Source organism: Myiozetetes cayanensis, unplaced genomic scaffold (genome assembly GCF_022539395.1).
Source record: "Myiozetetes cayanensis isolate MyiCay16 unplaced genomic scaffold, myiCay2020 scf21, whole genome shotgun sequence".
Lineage (NCBI taxonomy): Eukaryota > Metazoa > Chordata > Aves > Passeriformes > Tyrannidae > Myiozetetes > Myiozetetes cayanensis.
The window spans coordinates 5,590,260-5,609,967 of NW_026087423.1; the positions used below are offsets into that span (position 1 = coordinate 5,590,260).

Genomic DNA, 19,708 nt, shown 5'->3' on the forward strand with positions numbered 1-19,708 from the left:
CTAAGCAGCAGGTCATACATGGGAACCGTGCTCCAACACATACCTGCTGTATATGGGCATTGTTAGGGCCACTAATAAACTCCTCCAGTTCTGACAGACGATTGGTTTTTGCCAAAGCAAAAATAAGCTCTGTCTCCACGTAAGATTCTCTAGCCTTCTTCCTGGCCATCTGTAAGAACTTCACTAGGTCCTCCCAGTTATCTGGAAGAGAGAAGAGAAAATTCTGTGTTCAGTCATTCCGTATTGCTCACCCTGCCCATCTTAGGAACAGTTTTCACTAGCAGGCTCAAGGATCTCCTCTACCACGTAAGCCATTTATATTTGAGTTACAGAATTCCCTGCTAAACACCAAGTCACCTTCATGTAAGGCTGAACTTCTTGATACTGTTCTGCAATCCGGTTAGCAAGCAAGTTTGCCACGTACAGCTACATAAATACATTATATTTGGCTATATTTTAGATAACAGTCCAAATTATCTCCACAGGAAAGTCTGTCTTTAGAGTAGCAACACAGACAAGCTTGTTGATAGGAATCTCACTAAACATTGACTCATCCATTCCATGTCCTGACTGCTCCCATTTCCTCTGAAACAGAATTCCTAAGTCTTGAGAACCCCTGCTGCTCAATGTAAATGCACTAGCTCATACCCAAACAACCTGAAGTTCAAGGATGCTTTGCCTTACCATTTCTATTGGCTGCCTGAACAACTTCCATGTAGGCAGATGGATCATCTGCCTTTATATAGGAGTCAATGGCTTCTTTCACCAAGTCCTTCTGGAGCTGTGCTCTGGCTAGCTGGCTCCACACTGCTGGTTCGTTACATCTCTCTGCAAATTCATAAGCACGGTCTAAGTTGCCAATGTGCTCAATCAGCACCTGTTTGAAATTGAAGTTGCAAGTTAAAAATCAAAGCTTTGTAACACTGCCCCTTCTAACAGAACTCTTCCTTCAAGTGTGTATACCACTCTGTGTAAGCAGTATGAAGCTAACTGCTCTTAAACGGCCATTCCTGTCCAATGAAGCATTCTATCCTGTCATGCAGGAACCACTCCTCACCTGAATTGCTGAAGTATTAACATCGAATTTTCTGAATATAGCAAAGGCTTCTTCATACAGCTCATTACTGATGGCAATGTTGGCAATATCTGGGGCATCGTAGTTATCCAGGCGATTGATGTACTCCATCACTCGGGTGCGGTCAGCCTTGATGGCCGTCAGGATCAGCAGGTTCTGGAGGTTCCTTTGGTTAACAGAAGGCAGAGGCTATAAGTGCACGGCAACACCTGCTCAAGTGACATGGATTGTACATGTGAAAATGCACACCCACTTGCTGTCACTAGCAACAACCTTTCAACCCCAGACTGAGAACCACCAGCATTTGCCTTCAGAAAGAAGCTGGTTACCAGTATCAGTGTTGTCTTTTCTCAACACATCACTGCAAACTGTACAGTGTGAACAAGCGCTGTTCTTAAAGCACAAAGCACTCTAAATTCTGTTTTTCTCCTGATTATACACATTGAAGAGTGCTTAGGTACAGCATCCAAGAGACTCCCAATGACCTGGGTCACTCCACCACCTAAACAAAGGCACTGAATAGTCTAAACCTGAGGACAAAGCTCTCCTCTTACCTGTGCTCACTGAATACAGAATTATCCAAGACAATCTTTTCCAATAACTCAATCAATTCATTAGGCAGATCAGCAGTCATGAAAGCTTTCACAGTTACAGAAACCTCCTCTGGATCCTGCGTCTCTGATAAAGCCGTTTGGACAACCTAGATTTAAAGGGAGGCATGTATGAAGTGTTTTCCCAAAATGAAATATTTGCTAACATATTCCAATTCCAGTGAACTGCAAATTCAGTGTCAGAACTTAGAGGGTATTTTGACACAGAAAGCAAGGACAAGCTAATAGCTGTATCTCAAACAGAAGTGAAGTCACACCCTGGGTCTGTACAGGAATCTTTTTCACTAGAGGCAGGTCACTCCATAGGACAGGAAAAATACCTTACTGGTACTAAATCTTCTGACCACGAAGGTCAGAATTAATACCTGCCACTCAAACTCTTATAAACTTCTGTATGGTTGAGATGGGGCCTTGAGGGACCTAGTGGGGGAGAAGTGCTACTTCAGTGTTTCTGAGATGTCCCAAGGTCTCCACATACTCAAAGTGTAGCCTTTCTGCTGTACCTGGTCAATCAGCTGCCGCCTGAAGGGGTTGTTTTCTTCCAGTACATTTGCCCAGAGCTCGGGGTCCTTCCTGCGCACCAGATAACGAGCCTCGCTCTTGAACAGAGAGTTCTCATTGCAGACCTGAGGGGGAAGTCACACAGATTGGCAATGATGCTTCAAGGAAGAAACTGGTATGGACAGGTTTTTATGGTTAACCAGAATGTTAAAGCTAATCGTAGTAGTTTCCTAGCAAAACAACTTGGAGCCACCTTCATATCCTGAAATAAAGGAGCCAAATGCAGCCAACACTTTTTTAACACTGTAGAGTGGAGTTATTACTTAAATAACTGCTTCAGGCTGGAAAGTCATCTGCTTTCAGCAGCAAGCCTAGATTATACTACTATTCTAACACTCACAGCTGATGTTCTCACCATATACGAAATTGGAAGTGCAGGTAGGAGAAGAATGTTGTTTTTCTCAGCAGCCACAAGCGCTACAATCTGGCATTAAGCTGTGGTGTTTGTGTTGAGACAAGGAAGTGTTTGAGAACCTTGAGAATTTCACTTGCCCTTGAATTTCTGAGGGAGGTTCTAGGAATAACAAGCTTAAGATAGGAGAGGAATGCTATTGGAAGAAGTCCTTGCAGTTTGTCTGTCAGTATTTATTTTCCTCATTTCTAGTTAAGTATTAGATCAACTCTAAGGGTCAGTCACAATAAAGGAGAATTATAAGCCCTGTTCTAGTTTCAGGGGAAATTTTTTTCTCACTGTAGAGTCAGGTTAGATGACAGTCTGCTGATCAAGTGCTCAAGGCTCAAAGCAATCAAAATAACAAAGATTTAATGGTAGGCATATGCATTATCTGAGCCCAATAAAAAAAAATTAATTTTGAGCAGAATCAGTGGATGAAAGACGTGGATGGCACTTCTCAGTTGCAGAGTTACACAACTTTAGTTTGGACACACAGCGCAAGTTCTTCTCATCAGCATAGAAATTACTGTCTCCATGTAGAAGAATCCTGCCTGCCTCAACTTCTGATGAGACTGCAAGACAGGACTCTGGGAGTGTGAGACTAACAGGCACCTAGGCTTCCACTTCAGGCAGCAAGTAGTTCTTCAACGTGTTTACAAATGCAGTTTTTCTAACCTTTATGAGTTCCAGATCGCACTGCCCCCTCTCATAAGCAACGCAGGCCAGATGAGGGTCCCTCTTTTCGCAATATTTGCCGACCACACGGCTGTCATAGTAAGGATTCTCACGCAGGAAGCGCTCTGGGTTATTATTACTGTCGATGTAGATTTTGGCCAGAGCATTATGAGTCGCAGGTTCTTCAGAGCCTTCGTGAATCCTTGATTCAAGCCACGGCAACAGCAACTTAAGCCTTTGAAGAAACAAACATTCCAGGTTTACCAGTCAGACAGAGCTATGCTCGACAGCTACCCTTCAATACCCGACCTTCCCTTCAAGCAAGTCTGCTGGTCAAACTTGAAAGCAAATGCAGACCAGCCAGTTATTTTTAATGACTCTTGAATGAGTGGAGTTTAACATCAGGGAAGGCTGCAGGTACCACGAGTTTTACAGTCTTTCGACTCCTGTTCTATTAGCTGGCAGTTCACGCTTAAAGCCATTTGTTCATTTTACAGGTAACTAGAAACTAATTAACAAACTGCTGTGTGTCTAGAAGACTGTCAAGACAGTTTGATCCAGGTTTACTCCAAAGGCACATCCTATGGTTGGCTGTACAGGAATGTTCAAAAGCCATCACTCAGTGCTGTCAGGCATTCCTGTATGGCCCAAATAATCAAGAGACCGACCAGCAAATCTAAACTGTTTTTCTATAAAGAAGCAAACCAATATTAGCGTTTTATCATTTAACAAAACTGCATCCAGCTCAGTTTGTGTATAGCAGGGTCAGCAAAGCCCAACACTGGTGTCTACAGATGCATTTTTATTACCTATTTCTTTTCTCCACTTCTGCCACCAGCTCGTCTGTTGAGAACTGCCCTCTAACCACCATGATCAAGTTCTTGATGACATCTTCAGAACAATCTACATCAAGAAGCCCTCCAACCACTGCTGGTATACGGCTAGGATTCACCTAGAATAAGCCACCATCATTAAAATAAGTTATTAACATTACTAATAACCCACCATCAGCCTTCCACATGGGGAAGTTCTTGTTAACAATTTCAGTTATGCTTTAGAGCAGTGAATTTTAAGTAACTATTGCATTTGTATATGAATTCCAGGAAAAATTATGTTTGTGATAGGAAAAAGGCTTATTGAACAGCCTATGCAGCAAAAGAGTGAGCAGAAAAGAGACAAACATTATGCTGAAGTCCACTAAAAGGTTAAGTTCCTTCTAGGGAAGGAAAGAACAGGAGCCTAACACGGAATTCTCCTTACCTTCTGTACGTAGATCTCTATGTACTTCTGCAGGTTATTGCGATATAAATAGAGCACCAGGTCGTGAACAAAGTCAAATCGATCACAGACAATGATCAGAGGAAGCTGATCTGTGAGTTTTGCCTCCTGTATTTTCAGGGGAGGAGGAAAAAGAAAGTGATCAGTAAACAACCAAGTTCAAGTGCCTTCAAAGCAGAAAAGACTGACCAAGTTCCCTTGGCTCTAGGAGTCACAATACATTCCCATTTAAGGCTGCCAAGCAGACAGCTGAGTTCAGAAGTGAGTTATCCATTATGAATATCCTGTGGCTGGTCTATCAGTCAAGTTTTTAAGTTTAAGCTCTTCATGAAGTGCCACATTAGGCCTACATCTCTAGCTTCAAAATTACTACCAATTCACGTATCAATTCAGAAGACAGTTGCTGGGCCAAGAACTTGACAATGCAAAATGAAGAGACATTAAAATCCCATTTTACCAGTCACAAAGCCTGCAGTGTTGTAGTACAGGTTGATTCCAGTTTTAATAAGCTTTGTCTAGCCAGTACCCCTGATAAGGCACCTGCTGGATACTTCAATATAATCTTTCCTTCTGCCAGCCTGGATTCACCTATTGTTATGTGACAACATATTCACAACTTTGGTAAAAGTTATGTCATACAAGCTAGTTTTAAAAGAATGTGAATTTGGGCTTGTTTTCCCAGAGGTAGCCTAGAAGGATCTATTTTATGTCTGGAATAGGATCAAATTCCTATTTCAGCCCCACAGAAGACTACTCAGAGCCATGCCTGCTAAACATCATTGATGTTTCCCTCCCTTAGAAAGCTGTAGTTCTGCTGCTTAGCAAAACATATGTAAAACTCTTCAATCCACTGGGCAGAGTATTTACCTTCAGAAAGTTCTTCACTCGTTCGGGGTTATAGCAGTTACTTTCACGGCAGATTCTTTCCACTTCCTTTATCTGACCAGTCTTGCAAGCTGCCTGGATGTACTTGAAGTGAACATCTGGATCCTGGCTAAAGTTGACAATGGAACCCAAGAAATAGAACAGTCCTAGAAAGAATCACATGTTTTTAACATTGTTAGAAGGACAAGTGAAGCAAGTGCAGACTGTACAGTCTTCAGCTTGTGACTTAGTTCAACCCTGCTGAGAGAGAAGCTTTCATTCAACTGCAGGAAATACCAGGATTCTTTTCCTCTCTTTCAGGTTTCATCTTTCTGATCTTGACTCAAGAGGTTTAAGAAACTCTCTGGAACAAAGCTACCCATAGAACTCCCTGTGATGAGCTCACTTTGATAAATGCATCCTGAGGCCCAGCCATGTGACAAGTACCTCTCCCATAAAAGCTCCACAATCCTTCCCATTAGCTTCAGTCAAGCAGTGCTTCCAAGTAAGCTGCTTCCCTCTAATACTGTACCTTCATAGCTTTTGAAAGACTCAAAAAGTTCCACGAGGGACTGGGTACCAAGCTGCTCATGGTATTTAGAAGCAACTTGCACACACAGCTGTAGGTTTTGCCTAATGTTGGCTGACAGCATGGCACGCAAACACTCCACAGAGTCTTCAACTGACAGTGAGCCAAAGAAGTTCACAAGCCACTGCAAAGAGACAGAAATTTTACTCAGTAACTTACACAGGATTTCACCAACAGAATTCTAAGATGTGCCAAGTAGACAGTTTCTATTTCAGCTACTAGAGAGAACTCTTCCATGCACTAAGATCAAAGACTTAAAAAGAAACACACTCACCATCTTTACAACTACAAAAGTGCAGTTTGGAAATAATATTTGAAGTGCCCACCACTGAAAGTATAGATTACACTTTAATCAGTAACTGGACAAATGTTCTTGAACCACAGCTACCTGTGCTACTTCAGTACTTACAGACCATCTCGCAGCAGATGCAGAAGTGATACAGATTGAAAGCTCAAGCGAAGTGAACACTTCCTTACTGTGCACAACAGACTTACCTCAGGATTCAAGAGGTGAGTATGAACAACTGCACGTTTGATATCATACAGATCCGTGTAGTGTTCCAGAGCTCGCTGGAGCAAGCCTGCCTTTTCACACAGCTGGGCAATGTGAGCACGGTCATAGTGCGTAAACATTTGGTTTCCGAGAATGGCATCTGCAACCTAGGAGGTTACATTTCATATTCAGACTGTCAGAGAATCACAGCAGCTCAGCCTAGAAGTTGTTGAAAAGTCACAGCAGTGACTTAGTAGTCTTTCATGTTACTAAACTAGTAATGGATATCAGTATTAGGCATCATACTCTTGTGCAAGTCTACTGCTGTCTCTCCCCCTTCTGGAGGAACTGTGCTGAGAGGTCTCACCTGCGGGGCATGAATCAAATTCATTTCCAGGAGCCGAGTCTGAAGGTGTCCTTCTGCAGGGCGGTTGTTTTTCAAGGCATCCAACAAAAAGGACGTGCACTGCTGAAGGAGACTGTGCTCCATGAACACATCCACAATCTGTTGAGAGTGGTCAAGTTAGAGAAGGGGTTTTGTGTACACACATGCACATTTTTCTATGTATACCAACAGCCTGGCTAGAAAGGCAGCTCATCACAGCACTACTATGCTGCATTCCTTTATTTTCATAGGATTACTACCATGGCAGCAGAGAGGCAAGTTTTGCACTGTTTTTCTCCAGAATGGAAGCAGTGCATTACTCTGAGCTATTATGCCAGCTTTTGCCACCCACTCTATTTAGTTCTAACATAGCATGCAAATCCCAACCCTTCTCTCTTGCTGGGATAGTTGCTACAAGAAAAGCCAAGAAGTAGATTCAGTTATTTATTTAATAATGCAAAAATGCTGCCCCATTTCTCTGTCTATTTAACAAGTGGTCACTGGCAGCCAGTACTCAACCTATTTGTTCATCTTTCTGTAAGTTCTCTGCATGGCAAGAGTTAATGTTCCACTAAAGCCCACAGCAGGACAGTAACACTATTGCTTAGACCAAGCCTGTAGCAGATTTGTTATCAATAAACCAGAGAGCTTCCACAAGAACTTGAAAACACACTTGCCTCTAAAGACTTAATGGTAACCAAACCGGACTAGATTAGTTTAGTCAATTCTCTAACCAGACAACCAGAGATGTGAACTAGCCTTACCAGTCCCCAGAATGGTACTATGCTATTACCTCGGGCTAGAAAGAGATCAGTACTGTTGTTGTAGGCATCACCTGGTTAATGTTAGCCAGTGGCTCCTCATCCTGTACCAGCATCTGAGAGAACTGCAGGCCTTGCTCTGGACTGACTCTCATCACACTTCTCAGCAGAAAGATCCAGTCTGGGGTATAGCCAACCTGGAGATTTCAGAAACAGTCACACATGTTTTGGAAGCTCGGCCTTCAGATTCTTTAGCACAGGGACTATGAACTGCTGTGAGCTTGCTGTGCCCATCCCCCATCTCCCAGGAATTCTCAAACAAAAGCACTGCTTGTCTTGTTGACACAGAAATTCCGTATTCACCTGCTTAGTAAATGAACTTGTGCCAAGGCATTTCTCTTGCTAGGTAAGAAAATTGCTTGGGACAAGTCTTTCAACACTCTTAAGGCACCATTTATCAAGTAAAGTCCTAGACTTGCAAGTGGACATTAGGCAATTTTTTTTTAACAGTCCACAAACCAAAAGTCTTATGAATTTAGGAAGAATCTTATCTTTATTCTCCAGAATAAGCTTGAGCCAGTTCATTAATTTGATAGTTCATAAAATTCTGGATGTTTTGAATTTTATTTTTTGCAGACTGCTCAGACTGTAGTAATACGCTATGATTTGCACTATGACAAAAACAGTTTCTCAATCTTACCTACTTATCAGTTTTAAGTGACAAGAATCAAACTTCTCATGGAAGATAGCTTGAAAATGCACACACACAATATAAGATAGAGCCTGCAGTTTGTGATAAACAACTTTACCTTCTTAGCATACAGCACTATTTTCTGGAATTGACCGGTTTCAGCAAAGCACTGGATCACTTTGTTGGGCACGTTAGCGCGAAGGTAGACGCTGAGCGCGAGGGTGGGGTCAGCCGTCTTCACCAAATCTCCCAGCTCCTCTGAGCACTCCAGCTGAAGTCAAAGGGGTATTTTCGTCAAGCAGAAGAATTCAGAGATGCAGGATCAACAAAAGTATTGTTCACACTCAGCTGTTACAAGGCAACACGAGTAGGCCAGTATCATGACCGAGCCTACCTTGTCTTCCTTCAGCCACTTCTCCAGGAGCTGTTTGCGGCCCTGCTGCAGGACAGGGCGACACAGCTCCAGAGACTCAAACTTGTTCAGCTGTCCCTGGTCAAGCAATATTCCAAAGTACTGGAGCAGGGGAGAGGCCTGCCCAGGCTGAGCTGGTACGCTCTGGAACTTCCTAATTGTATCACTGGTACGTAGAATTCCCTGAAGAGGCACAAGAGAGAAGCAATGTTTAATCAGTGAAGACTGAATATTAGTCAAAAAAACAGGTGCTAAGGCAGACACTGAAGCATCTCCAGTGATTGAGGCCATCAAACCAGTGACATCCTAGCAAGAAGTCAGTGGCCACAGCAAGTCCAGTCTGGTTGGAAAAGTAAGGCAGATGTTCCTTTATTGGATTCAGGAAAATACATTAGTCAGAACCACTACAAGGCTGCAGAGAACAAAGGCTGATATTGCAGTACTTTATGTTTTGAATGTCAAGTACTGACTAAACTAAAGGCAAATCGCCTTGACTTCTAAGCTTTACCTTTGGAGCTTTTTACCTTTGGTGCAGATGCAGCTACTTTAGCAGCATCTGCATAGTTTCCTTGAGCAAACAGCGTGTTAAACTTCCTGGCAAACAACTCCTCTGCGCCAGCCAGGTTACTCCGTATGGCCATACGCAGTCCCAGGTCAGGATTCTGGAGAACATTTGTAGCATAGTTCACAATGTTGTCTTCCTCAACACATACAGAAAGCACCTGGAAAGGACAAGGGGAATATTGAGGAGCACTGTCCTTTCCACAACTACTATGAATTATTAAAAAAACAAGTTCCCCTCCAATTAGTTCTGTACGAGGAGAGATTAAAAAACGATTAATCAAATAGTCTCTTGCTCCCTTCCAGGACATTTATGGCATCGAGTCACTCGTTAGGTTTGTTACTTTCCATCTCAACTTTAGCGGGCTCAGAAACAGAACGGTGGATTTGTTACCTGTCCTTTTTTGTTCACACCGATAATGCCTGAGGTAGGTTCATGAGGAGCTGTGACAAAGATGGTGTCGGCGCTAATACGGTTCATGTAGATGCACACTCCAGACTCCAAGTCATACATGTGGATGTAGCCATACTTGGTGATCAGATAGATAACACCATGCTTGATTCCAATCTGCCAAAAGATGGGGGTTTATTAGTCAAAACCACTCCTGTAACAGCTAAGACAGCTGCCTTTAGCCTAGTCACAAGAAAGTACTGCAGTGACATGCCTTTGTAGTGACACTAAGAACAAATATAGCTTCGGGCTTCTTCTTACAGATTCAAAAGCTTTGCTGGCCATTTGCAGGCATAGCTCCAGTGAACAGAGAGGTTGAAGGGAAATTAAAATTCATCTGCAGCAAAGGACATACTCCTCATCCTAATGAGCTGGGCTGAGGGAGAAAGTTGGGGCATAATTAGAATTCTACTCTAGATATGTCAGTACAAGTTCCTCTTCAGAAATACTAATGAGATGAACCCACTCTCTTCCAACAAAGCCTACCCAAAGCACCAGCAGAACCTGAGCCAAACTCATCTATTGAGTACTCCAGTTTACCTGTGAAGTCACTGAAACTGGAGAGGTTTTCAAGCCAAAACAGTCTTCAGACAAAGAAGAACCTTCCCTTTGGAACAAGTCTTTGGATATTCTGTTAATTAAGCCTCAAGCTGAAGTACAGAGCCACATGAATCCTGCCATGCACAGGATTTAAACACCTTTCTTTAAGGCATCTCTTGGTCCATTTATGAAGCTGGTCTATGAGACTCCTCAGCAGTTGCATGCCCTGAGATAGTCTGCTTTTATTACACAATTTCTACAACCGCAGACATTCTAAGTGAAGTCTGGTCTGTGAAAACAACCAGCTGTGTTCTCTCCTGAAGAACCTCCCACTAATGTCCCAAATTGCCTTTTCCATGCAGCTACTACAAGAGGTATGCTAGAACTCTGAACATCAGTAGGAAGCTCAATACCTGAAGACACTGTTGAGGGGGTTTTTTGGGTCTGTTTTGTTGCTTTCATGGTTTGGAGGGTTTTAGTAGGGATTTTGTTGGGGCTTTTTCTTTGTTTTATTATTTTTAAATACAACCTTAAGTTGACACCTAGACAAATACAAGAACAGTCTATATATATATATATATATATGAGTTACTGTTTTAAAGTCCTAGGCTACCTTCCACAAACCTATTAACACCCCTCCCAGAACCAGGAAGAATTGACAGCAAAGCATTAGTGAAAAGCATTCTTTACATAGAGATGGCAGCTGCTTGCCAGGCTATAAAGTTCATTTTTTGGGGGGTCATGTATTTACCTGCATTGCCACAGGAAAGTCTGTTTGTGCCTCGGGTGGGAAAAACACATCAACAGCTTTCTTAACAAATGGCTGATTTCCAGTAGCTGGCTGACCTACTTCAATTATGTGTAGCTAGGAAGAAGAGAGTTCATGTCACAAGATTGCCTGCAAATACAGCCACATGAAAGAAGTTCCTCTCCTCTGATATGCTGCTGAAGTCATCTGCCACATTTGGCCAACACAGTCTGGGGAGCTGTGCTCCACATATTCAGAGTGGTAAGTTTTCTGGAACTTGACAAATTAAAAACTGGGAAAAGATTTTTAAAAACACCCAAACAATAACATTTTCTTTGAAAAGAGACTATTCCTATACAAGACATCCTGTTCAAGATGTTTTGAGCCAGTGTGCTGGTTTTAGCTGGGGTACAATTAACTTTCTTCAAAGAGGCTGGTATGGGGCTGAGAAGGAAGTTAACCCTATCCCAGCCAAGACCAGCACACTCAGACTTGTCAATTCATCAGTTTTGCATGACAAGACTACAAAGGCCCAGACGTTTATTTTGGTGTTATCTCAGCTCTTTATACACTGCTCAGCAGCTGTAGTACATTCAACTGCTACTGAATTCCACATTCAGTTTGATGCAAACAAAACACCTACAGCACTACAACTTATCTGGTCTCTTCCTGTACTGAACTCAAGACATATGAGACTGCTTAAATACCTCATACACACAGAAACTCCACATGGACATAAACTGATGTTTTAACATCCTGGGCTCAGTTCTCATTGTGTCTACATTTGTTCTTAGGCTTAAGTTTCACCCAAGGAACTCGACTTTTTGCAGTTTTTATGCTGTTGAAAGGCAGTGTTTCGATGCTGACCGAACATGCTGCCCACAGGGTTCTCTCTTGTTCAGAGAGCACGCACTGAGTGTGTGAGCACTGAAGTTCTGTTAGCACAGAGTTCTGCTCCACCACAACAGGAACACATCTGCAGGCTTTACCTTGCCTCCAGCAGGACTCCTCACAGCAAAACAGAAGAGGGTAGAAGGTTTGGCATTTCCCTCTATTTTGAATTCTGCAAAAGCTGCTGCGTGGCCTTCTATAGGTTGGGAGACTTTTCTATCAACCGAGTACAGCTGCATTGCACCAACCACACGATTTTGCTGGAAAAAAGAAAGGTCAGTTTGTACAGGTAAGATTTCAAATGTTTGTAGCAAGACCTTAGGGACAGTACACTAAAAAGCAGCAAATGTCTCTCATCCCCTCCTCCAACACTTCAGCTGTATTGAAAGTCAAGTGATTCCCCCCCAAAGATATTTGTCGAATTTTTGATCTATAGAAGCCAAAGTTAAGAAACTATAGCAGCCATTAAGTGAAGTGGGGCCAGGGTTCTCCCAACTGTCTTCATAACAAGCCATTTCCAGGGAACTTACCTGTGCTGAAATTCCTATCAGCAGCAGCCATTTTTGGTGTTCATCTGTTCTGTAATTGATGATTTGGCAGCCTGCAAGACTGGCATGTCTGTCAAACATCTTCTGGGGTTGCGATTCTCCCTCCATGCTCCAGTGGTAGACTGCTGTCTCTGTCACCAAGGCAACTGTATTCACAGATATCCACTTCCAGAAGATCACTTCTTCTGCCATTGTGTGGGCTTTCATTTTACTTTTCATCTCAATATTAAAGATCTGAAGTGTTTTCCCAGCTAGGATGACAAAAATCCAAGAACATCAGAGATCAGTGGCCATCCTAGTCTGTCTATTTACAAGTACCCAGTTTAACCCACTGGGTTAAACACCAGTGGTGTTACAGACAGGGTTTGTGTCCTGTCACATCTGAGTCTCCTTTGATACTTGATTTTTAAACAGAATCCCCTCTCCACCCCCAACACCTCTACTATCCTGAAAACAAAACACATCCCTCTTACAGACACTTACACAGACATTCCAACAACTGACAAGCAGAGACAATTAACTATAAGCTATAGTTAAAAGACAGTCTAAGCTACAGAGCTTGTGTAAACTCTTGTTTAGGTGCCAGCACTGGTATGCCAAGTTACAGGTGTCTAGCAGATGTCATTCATTACAGAGAATGGCTCCAGTTTGTGTCCATTTAGTAGCTGCTGTAGATGAGCTGGACTGAGTCCAACAGCATGAGACAACAGCTCGAGACAGCCAAAGATCCCAGCTCCCATTTCATTCTTCTGTCGGATGAACTGCACACTGAACTAGATGGATGGACTCTGTACAACAAGTGCCTACTGAAGAGGCCATTCAAAAGTTCAGAAAGACTATAGAAAGGTTTGGAGCTTTAGTTCCAGTTAAGATTACTGCTTCTTGATTTTGGAAACTGTACTGCAAGTTTGGGCTTGATTTTAGTATTCCTTTTAACTACCAGAAGCCCTACCCTAGTAAGTGCAGGCCTAAAACCAGTGTTAGTTGAACCAACCTGTAAAGAATAAGGGAATCTATTCCTTTCAGGAAGTCAAAGCAATGTTTTATTTCACTACAGATGAGAGAACTCAGCTCCAGGAATATTGTTTTCTGTTCACAAGACACCCACTCAGACTGCCAGAGTATTGCCTTGTAATGCCATTATTTCTATCCACGTTTCAGAAGTGTTTCCTGTTAGTAACACTTATGACTGCCAAGTGGGAGATGTTCGTTGATAGATAAAGGCTGCTGGCCACAGAGGAATCATTTTCAAGAGATACTAATCCCAAGCTAATAAGTATCTCCAAGTGCCCTATAACGGTTTAGCATAATTTATACAGTGAATTGATCATATTAGTTTAATGCAGTGCCAGGAGACAACACAACACCTCAGAGCTTCCACACACAGCATTTGCTGCCTGGTTTAACTGCATAAAGAAAGAACTGTCAACCTGATCAGCCAATTCCCAGGACAGCTTGCTAACTTTCCTGGGACCAAAAGCAGCCTGTTCATCCCACACCTTGCTCTGCACATGCAGGTGCTGTATTAGACAGATGCACTAAGCCCAGGTCTGTGAATTAATAGCTGGAAACAGCATATTTACTGTACTGGACAACAATTTGTCCAGCAGTGCCCTGGTGCTATTGAGGGATGGATTTTGAACTCCCACAGCATGCAGCCTCACGTGCAGTAGTTCTGGAAGGGCTCTGATCACCATCTAAACAGCAATACCGGCATGTGCATACAGACACTGCTCCTAAGGACAGTCTTCCTGAAAAGGAAGCAGGATGTCCTTCCTAGTTTCAAGAACATAAAAGAAATGAACAAGCTACTGAAGGGAACTAAAAGCTCATGCTTGTCTATTTTCTAGACTTAATTTGACTGCTGTGTTAGAGTTGGAAATGGTTTTAGAAGCTTCATTAAGCAGTTTAGCTCTGGATGCTGGGAGCTGCAGGAGCCATAGGTATACAATTCCTTAAGTGTGGCAACATAAATTTGAACTTCACAACCCTAAACTGTAATTAAACTACAAATAAGATCCCTTATTTGGATTCAGAGAGAGCAGGATCTGCTATGAAGTCATAGTGAGGGCAGGTGTGCATTTGAGTCTCATGTCTTCTTAAGCACTTTATTAGGCCAAGATCCAAGACAAAAAGCCAGACTCTTACATGTAAGTGTTTCTGATGAAACTACCAAACTGATGAGTCTATTTAGACTGCACAGGTGTAGTCAAGTAAGCAGATTTGTTTTCTGAACACTAGAACAAGAATTTACATTTCAGTTCACTGGAGCATGAAGTTTCTCCATTCCACAAAGAATGGAAGCACCCCCGAGTGCTGCATTCTCCACTGACACCAACCACTGGTACTCTCAGTACAGAGCAAAGCAAGAGAATCATGAACACAAGGACAACGAATAAACCTTGGTACACCAGGAGAATGCCACATGCAACCCAGAAATGAAATTGTGCATACTGTATTTCAGTTTAAATCAAAAACCATTTCATTTCTTTTTCTGAGGGTGGGTTTGTACATTTATTGCTCAATAATCCTGGGATTATGAGCAATCCCAATCATGGCACACTGAGTCACAATATGCAACCATTTTGACCACTGAAGCCTCACTCAATCAGCAGGGAAAAGTCTGGAGTGCCAGACTGACTTAAACCATGCCTTTACATTATCATGGGTAACATACTGGTTAGGTAGCTCTATTTTTATGAAGCTCCTCTTCTCTACCCAACCCTCTGATCATTACATTATTTACAGAAGAGATCATTAAGTTTGCAACATTTGACAACACAACTTTGTATCTCATCATTAACTCAACCTTATCTGTTCAGAGGACAGATTTATTCACTCTGAATGGACAGAGCAATACTCCTTTTGAGCAAGTCTTAACTGGCAAGAATAAAGCTACATTCTTTGAAGCTCATGATAATTCATTTAATATGTTAGTTCATTAGTATGTTCGTTTTAAACCCAGATTATACAGTTTCCTTTTAAGTGGTAGATGAGCTCTGCTAGTGTAGAGAAGGCACTTTCCTTGCCAATACAGTTTGATTAAAGGGGTCCAAGATTAAGGACAGTGAACTCTTAACAGATGAGAACTTTTTTTCATTGTTACCTTTGCCCATACCCCAGGTAAGGCAGAGCTTTGCAAGATGTGTAACTACCTCAGCTCAATCACAGATTCAGCTGAAGTTAAACATTCACACTTCAGTTTTCACCTGATGTCAGTACAAGCCTGAGACCAAAGACAAGAAGGTACAGGTTTTGTGCCAGTTCTGAGGAAGTTATTTCTTGGACCCCTAAGTAATTTCACCATGATTTTTCACAATAAAAAACACACTTAGGCAAAAATGAATAGCACACAGGACATGCTAGCAGAGGTCTCTCATAAAAATATTGCAACTTCATTTTGTCTATCAACTGTACTTCCATCATATACACACACAAACACACAGACACTGAGAGCACACTCTTTCTTCACTCGGTACAGTCAATAGTCAAAGCAGCCAAATGGTGGGAAACGAGCCAATGGAAACATTGTCACTGTAATGCCAGTTGAGGATTAAGATTTCCCCACCTGGCTATGAAGTGAACTGTCAAATGGCCACCTCAAAGTTCAGTACTTTTTATGAGATTAGACCATTCTGAACTACTGAACACAAAATGTCAGGACAAAGTTCACTCACCATCTGTTTAGATAAGATGCAGGAAGAAAAGTACATAGTCAGTAATAGTTATTGAGATTAATTACCAGATGTTGGTCATTTGAGAAAAGAACCAGAGATGAATTAAAAATTACTTGAGCTCAGAGTGCTACCTAAAGGTAGTAACAGCACCACAGGTACTGGTAAGCAGAGGTCTTTTAGCTCCAAGACCTCATGATTGTCAAACTTAACATGCTTGTACATTCAGACTTTCACAGCTACTGGTCATCCTTACAACATTTTTATTGCTATCTAGTGAACCCTACAGAGCTACAGGAAAGGGCCAGGACAGTACAGAAAATAAGAATGGCTCTACATCTATACAAGTGTCCATTAAGTTTACAATACCTGGTTAAAGGGAAAGCATACCAGATGCTGACCTGGTCCTCAGCAAGGATAGGAGGCTGCAGTGCCAGGTCCAAGCATCTCACACCCACTTGGAGGCAAATCATCCAAAGATTACTGAAAGATCTACTGCCAAAAATACAGCATGCAAGTTGAGGCAAGAATTCTTATCCTCATACACATTCTTCTTAGAAAATTTACATAAAGCTGAAGAGCTTTCATAAGCAGTAATGCAGCTAAACAGCAGTTTCCACACTGCAGCGACCAAGGGTTACTCACCTTTCAGGGCTATTACTTTGGAGGCTGGATTCATGATGGCACTTTCTGCAGAAATTGGGCGTCTGATGGGTGTTGTGGGATCGCTCATGTCAATTATCACTACTTGTGCCTGCTCTCCCACCTTCTCCCTGATGCAGATGAACTTGTCAGATTCCATTGTGAGGGTGCTGAATCCAATGTTTGCTGGGTTAATGCCCAGATTTTGGAGCTAGAGAGACAGAAGAGAGTGCTTTATTATCCTTTCCATGTTGAAGGTCTAACTCAAGCCTCTATGTCTAAATGTCCTCCAGAAGGAAATGCAAGACTGACAGATTTCTCTGACCAGAATGTGTACTATTGAACTATGACTTATCTTACGATTCACTTTGTTCCATAGGTAAAGAACTACACAATTGTCAGTATTTAGGTCCCAAACACATTCCAAACTTGTGTTATTGATGCAAACTAAAAGGAGATTTAACTTCCCCTTAATCTGGTTCTAGTAACGTGACAGACTGAATAACAGCAGTAGCATCATTATTCCAGTTTTAACAAGGTTGGTAAATTTGATATTCAAAATTTAAGTGGCAGAACTACAACATTCAGGATCAGTAGGTCATACAGAAAGAACCAATTACCCTTATGCACCCCATTCCTAGCAGCAGTATGGAATGAAGTCTACCTAGCAGGTCTCAAATGGCCGATTTTTACAAGTAGACTTATTCATCTTCTTAGAATCTTATTTTTACCAGTAAAAGCTAAGAAAGATGTGTTAAAATAATCAGTCATTCCATCTCTCCTTGCCCAAGAGGTCGTGCTATTTGGTTCAACACAAAGGCTGGGATTGCAATGCAGGCCCCTCCAGCCTTATGTCCAACTCTGAAAACATAACTTCTGCTCAACCACACAACAGCAGGAACAAAGGAGTTACTACTCTCAATGCAACTTGAAGTCATTTTGTGCTGCTGAATAGGCTGCCCTAGAAGTTGGCTGTTCCTCATTTTCATCCTTTCGTGTTACGCTTTGTTTCCATTCACTCTCAATCTCGGGCTAACAGGAGGAGGTGGCAGCACCACTGTTCCATCGGTCTGCAGTAAATCAGGTTTACCTGCCCAGCACACCCCAGCTTGGTATGCAACCCACATTTTATATAACAGTAACTGTGACAAGCCTGAGCACCTGCTTTATGCCCCAGAGCGATGCTTTTCAAGCACAGGAACTGTATCAGCTTCACTGAAGCCTCTCAAGGGATTAACCTACACTGCTTTTCAGTGCACTGCAAGTGAAAAATTACTGCCCTCAAGGAGAAAGGACAGAGTCCACCACCAGCATCACTGAGTCATTAGGCTCCTTTGATACACAGCACCAGGACCTGCCTACAATAGACTACAAACCCCTTGGGCAAGAAGACCTGTGATGGCATCACAAATACTGTTTTCATGTGTTTGAAGTGGCTGATCATGGTTTGTTACAGCTTCTGTAAAGCTACTCACTTAAACTGTAAATTGGATATGTAACAGATACCTACAAGTGTGGTGTGCCAGGACTGTGCCCAAGAACGCCTCAGGAATTGTTTGTTTTCTGTTGAGCTGACTAATGAAGAGCCACTCAGCTCAGTAACTGCAAATCTCAACAGACTCAGGTTTCAGTAACGCAACACAAGCCCAGTGCACGCATGCGGAGGATGGTTACTCATTCCTGCGAGAGTCTCTCAGCAGCACTGAGAGCCATCCAGCTACACCTCCCTTCAGAGGCAAATGCTTCAATACACGCTACTCAACTTCAGCAGGTGCCCTTCATTCCAAAAGAGAATCAACGTTTAGGCACAAGGTCCTCAGAACGTGCTGGCACCTGGAGCTCTGAAAACAGATCTGCCGGGCTTGTCTGTCAGGAAGGGAAGAAGTTCCCATACTAAGACAACTCCTGTACCTCTCACGTGTAACACAGAACATTTTAGTACCCAATAAACATGCAAGTTGTAGTTCCACCAACTTCTGTGACCTTGAACAACAGAGGAATAAATGACGGGCTCTAAATTCCATTGTTCTTGCCCTCATGCTCTAAGTCAGACAATGTCCACATATTGTGGGACATTGTTCACAGCAGACACTTGAGCATTTTAATGCTGAGCACAATCCGAGTCCATCTGCCAACAGAGCACAGCCCATTCTAAGAGACCAGTTAAGCTTCACTAGAGCGGTCAAGAGATTTAAAAGCAGCACAGCCAAGTTCCTAACTTGATTTAACGAATCCAAATCCAGATGTATTTCCAGAGCACTGGAGCTTCCTCCAGGTCTCTTCTCAATTAGTGTGCTTCAGTCTGACCTACTCTTCAAGAGACAGCCCCCGGCCACCCGCTCTGCATAGTGAGAACCTTGAGGCATTTCCTACTTGAGTTCAGCTTTAAGCCCACGATTATTCACTCCAAAGTTTGGTCCACGTTGAAGAATAACATTTTGGGTATCTTCAGTATGACAAGTGATATTTTGCATCAATTTCCCATTTTAACTATTATAAAATCTAGCAAAACTCTCAGAAAATGCAATGCTGAATTCTGCATGATAATCACTGCCATCTGTATTATTAGGGAAGCCGACCACATCTTTTAAAGGCAAGATGGCAGTACTTCCTAAAGGATGGTCAGGAGAATGCTGCAAGCCTTAGGGAATGATGACAACACTTCACAGTTTAGCAGTCTGAAACACTGAAGACTGTTCCTGCCAGCAGGGGAGCAGTAAGTATCCTTGTGAGATGGTGAGGCAGTGTAAGAGGCATATTCATAAGCTCTACCACCAAATAAAGGGACATCAGCCAGCATCATTTCTATCCTGGATGGGACAAACGTGTCGAGATGATCTGGACTAGGTTGTTCTAAAGCACCT

At 42.4% G+C, this 19,708-nt stretch overlaps 1 protein-coding gene across 4 annotated transcripts in view; it reads right to left on the minus strand.

Moving 5' to 3' along the window:
- Nucleotides 1–19,708, minus strand: part of CLTCL1 (clathrin heavy chain like 1) — a 34,560-nt gene that overhangs the window by 9,491 nt on the left and 5,361 nt on the right. For 3 of the 4 annotated variants that reach the window (XM_050318427.1, XM_050318423.1, XM_050318424.1), the window contains exons 2-22: nucleotides 16,848–17,055; nucleotides 12,511–12,779; nucleotides 12,079–12,240; nucleotides 11,093–11,206; nucleotides 9,745–9,918; nucleotides 9,314–9,511; nucleotides 8,772–8,972; nucleotides 8,496–8,648; nucleotides 7,761–7,883; nucleotides 6,908–7,045; nucleotides 6,543–6,707; nucleotides 5,991–6,171; nucleotides 5,462–5,625; nucleotides 4,577–4,702; nucleotides 4,126–4,268; nucleotides 3,317–3,551; nucleotides 2,190–2,312; nucleotides 1,630–1,775; nucleotides 1,058–1,241; nucleotides 685–877; nucleotides 44–201 (exon numbers count right to left, since the gene is read on the minus strand). In XM_050318427.1, the coding sequence (XP_050174384.1) occupies nucleotides 44–201; nucleotides 685–877; nucleotides 1,058–1,241; nucleotides 1,630–1,775; nucleotides 2,190–2,312; nucleotides 3,317–3,551; nucleotides 4,126–4,268; nucleotides 4,577–4,702; nucleotides 5,462–5,625; nucleotides 5,991–6,171; nucleotides 6,543–6,707; nucleotides 6,908–7,045; nucleotides 7,761–7,883; nucleotides 8,496–8,648; nucleotides 8,772–8,972; nucleotides 9,314–9,511; nucleotides 9,745–9,918; nucleotides 11,093–11,206; nucleotides 12,079–12,240; nucleotides 12,511–12,779; nucleotides 16,848–17,055 (3,558 nt within the window). Of the gene's footprint in view, nucleotides 1–43; nucleotides 202–684; nucleotides 878–1,057; nucleotides 1,242–1,629; nucleotides 1,776–2,189; nucleotides 2,313–3,316; nucleotides 3,552–4,125; nucleotides 4,269–4,576; nucleotides 4,703–5,461; nucleotides 5,626–5,990; nucleotides 6,172–6,542; nucleotides 6,708–6,907; nucleotides 7,046–7,760; nucleotides 7,884–8,495; nucleotides 8,649–8,771; nucleotides 8,973–9,313; nucleotides 9,512–9,744; nucleotides 9,919–11,092; nucleotides 11,207–12,078; nucleotides 12,241–12,510; nucleotides 12,780–16,205; nucleotides 16,798–16,847; nucleotides 17,056–19,708 lie in introns of those variants that run through there. The other variant, XM_050318425.1, reaches the window with a different exon arrangement.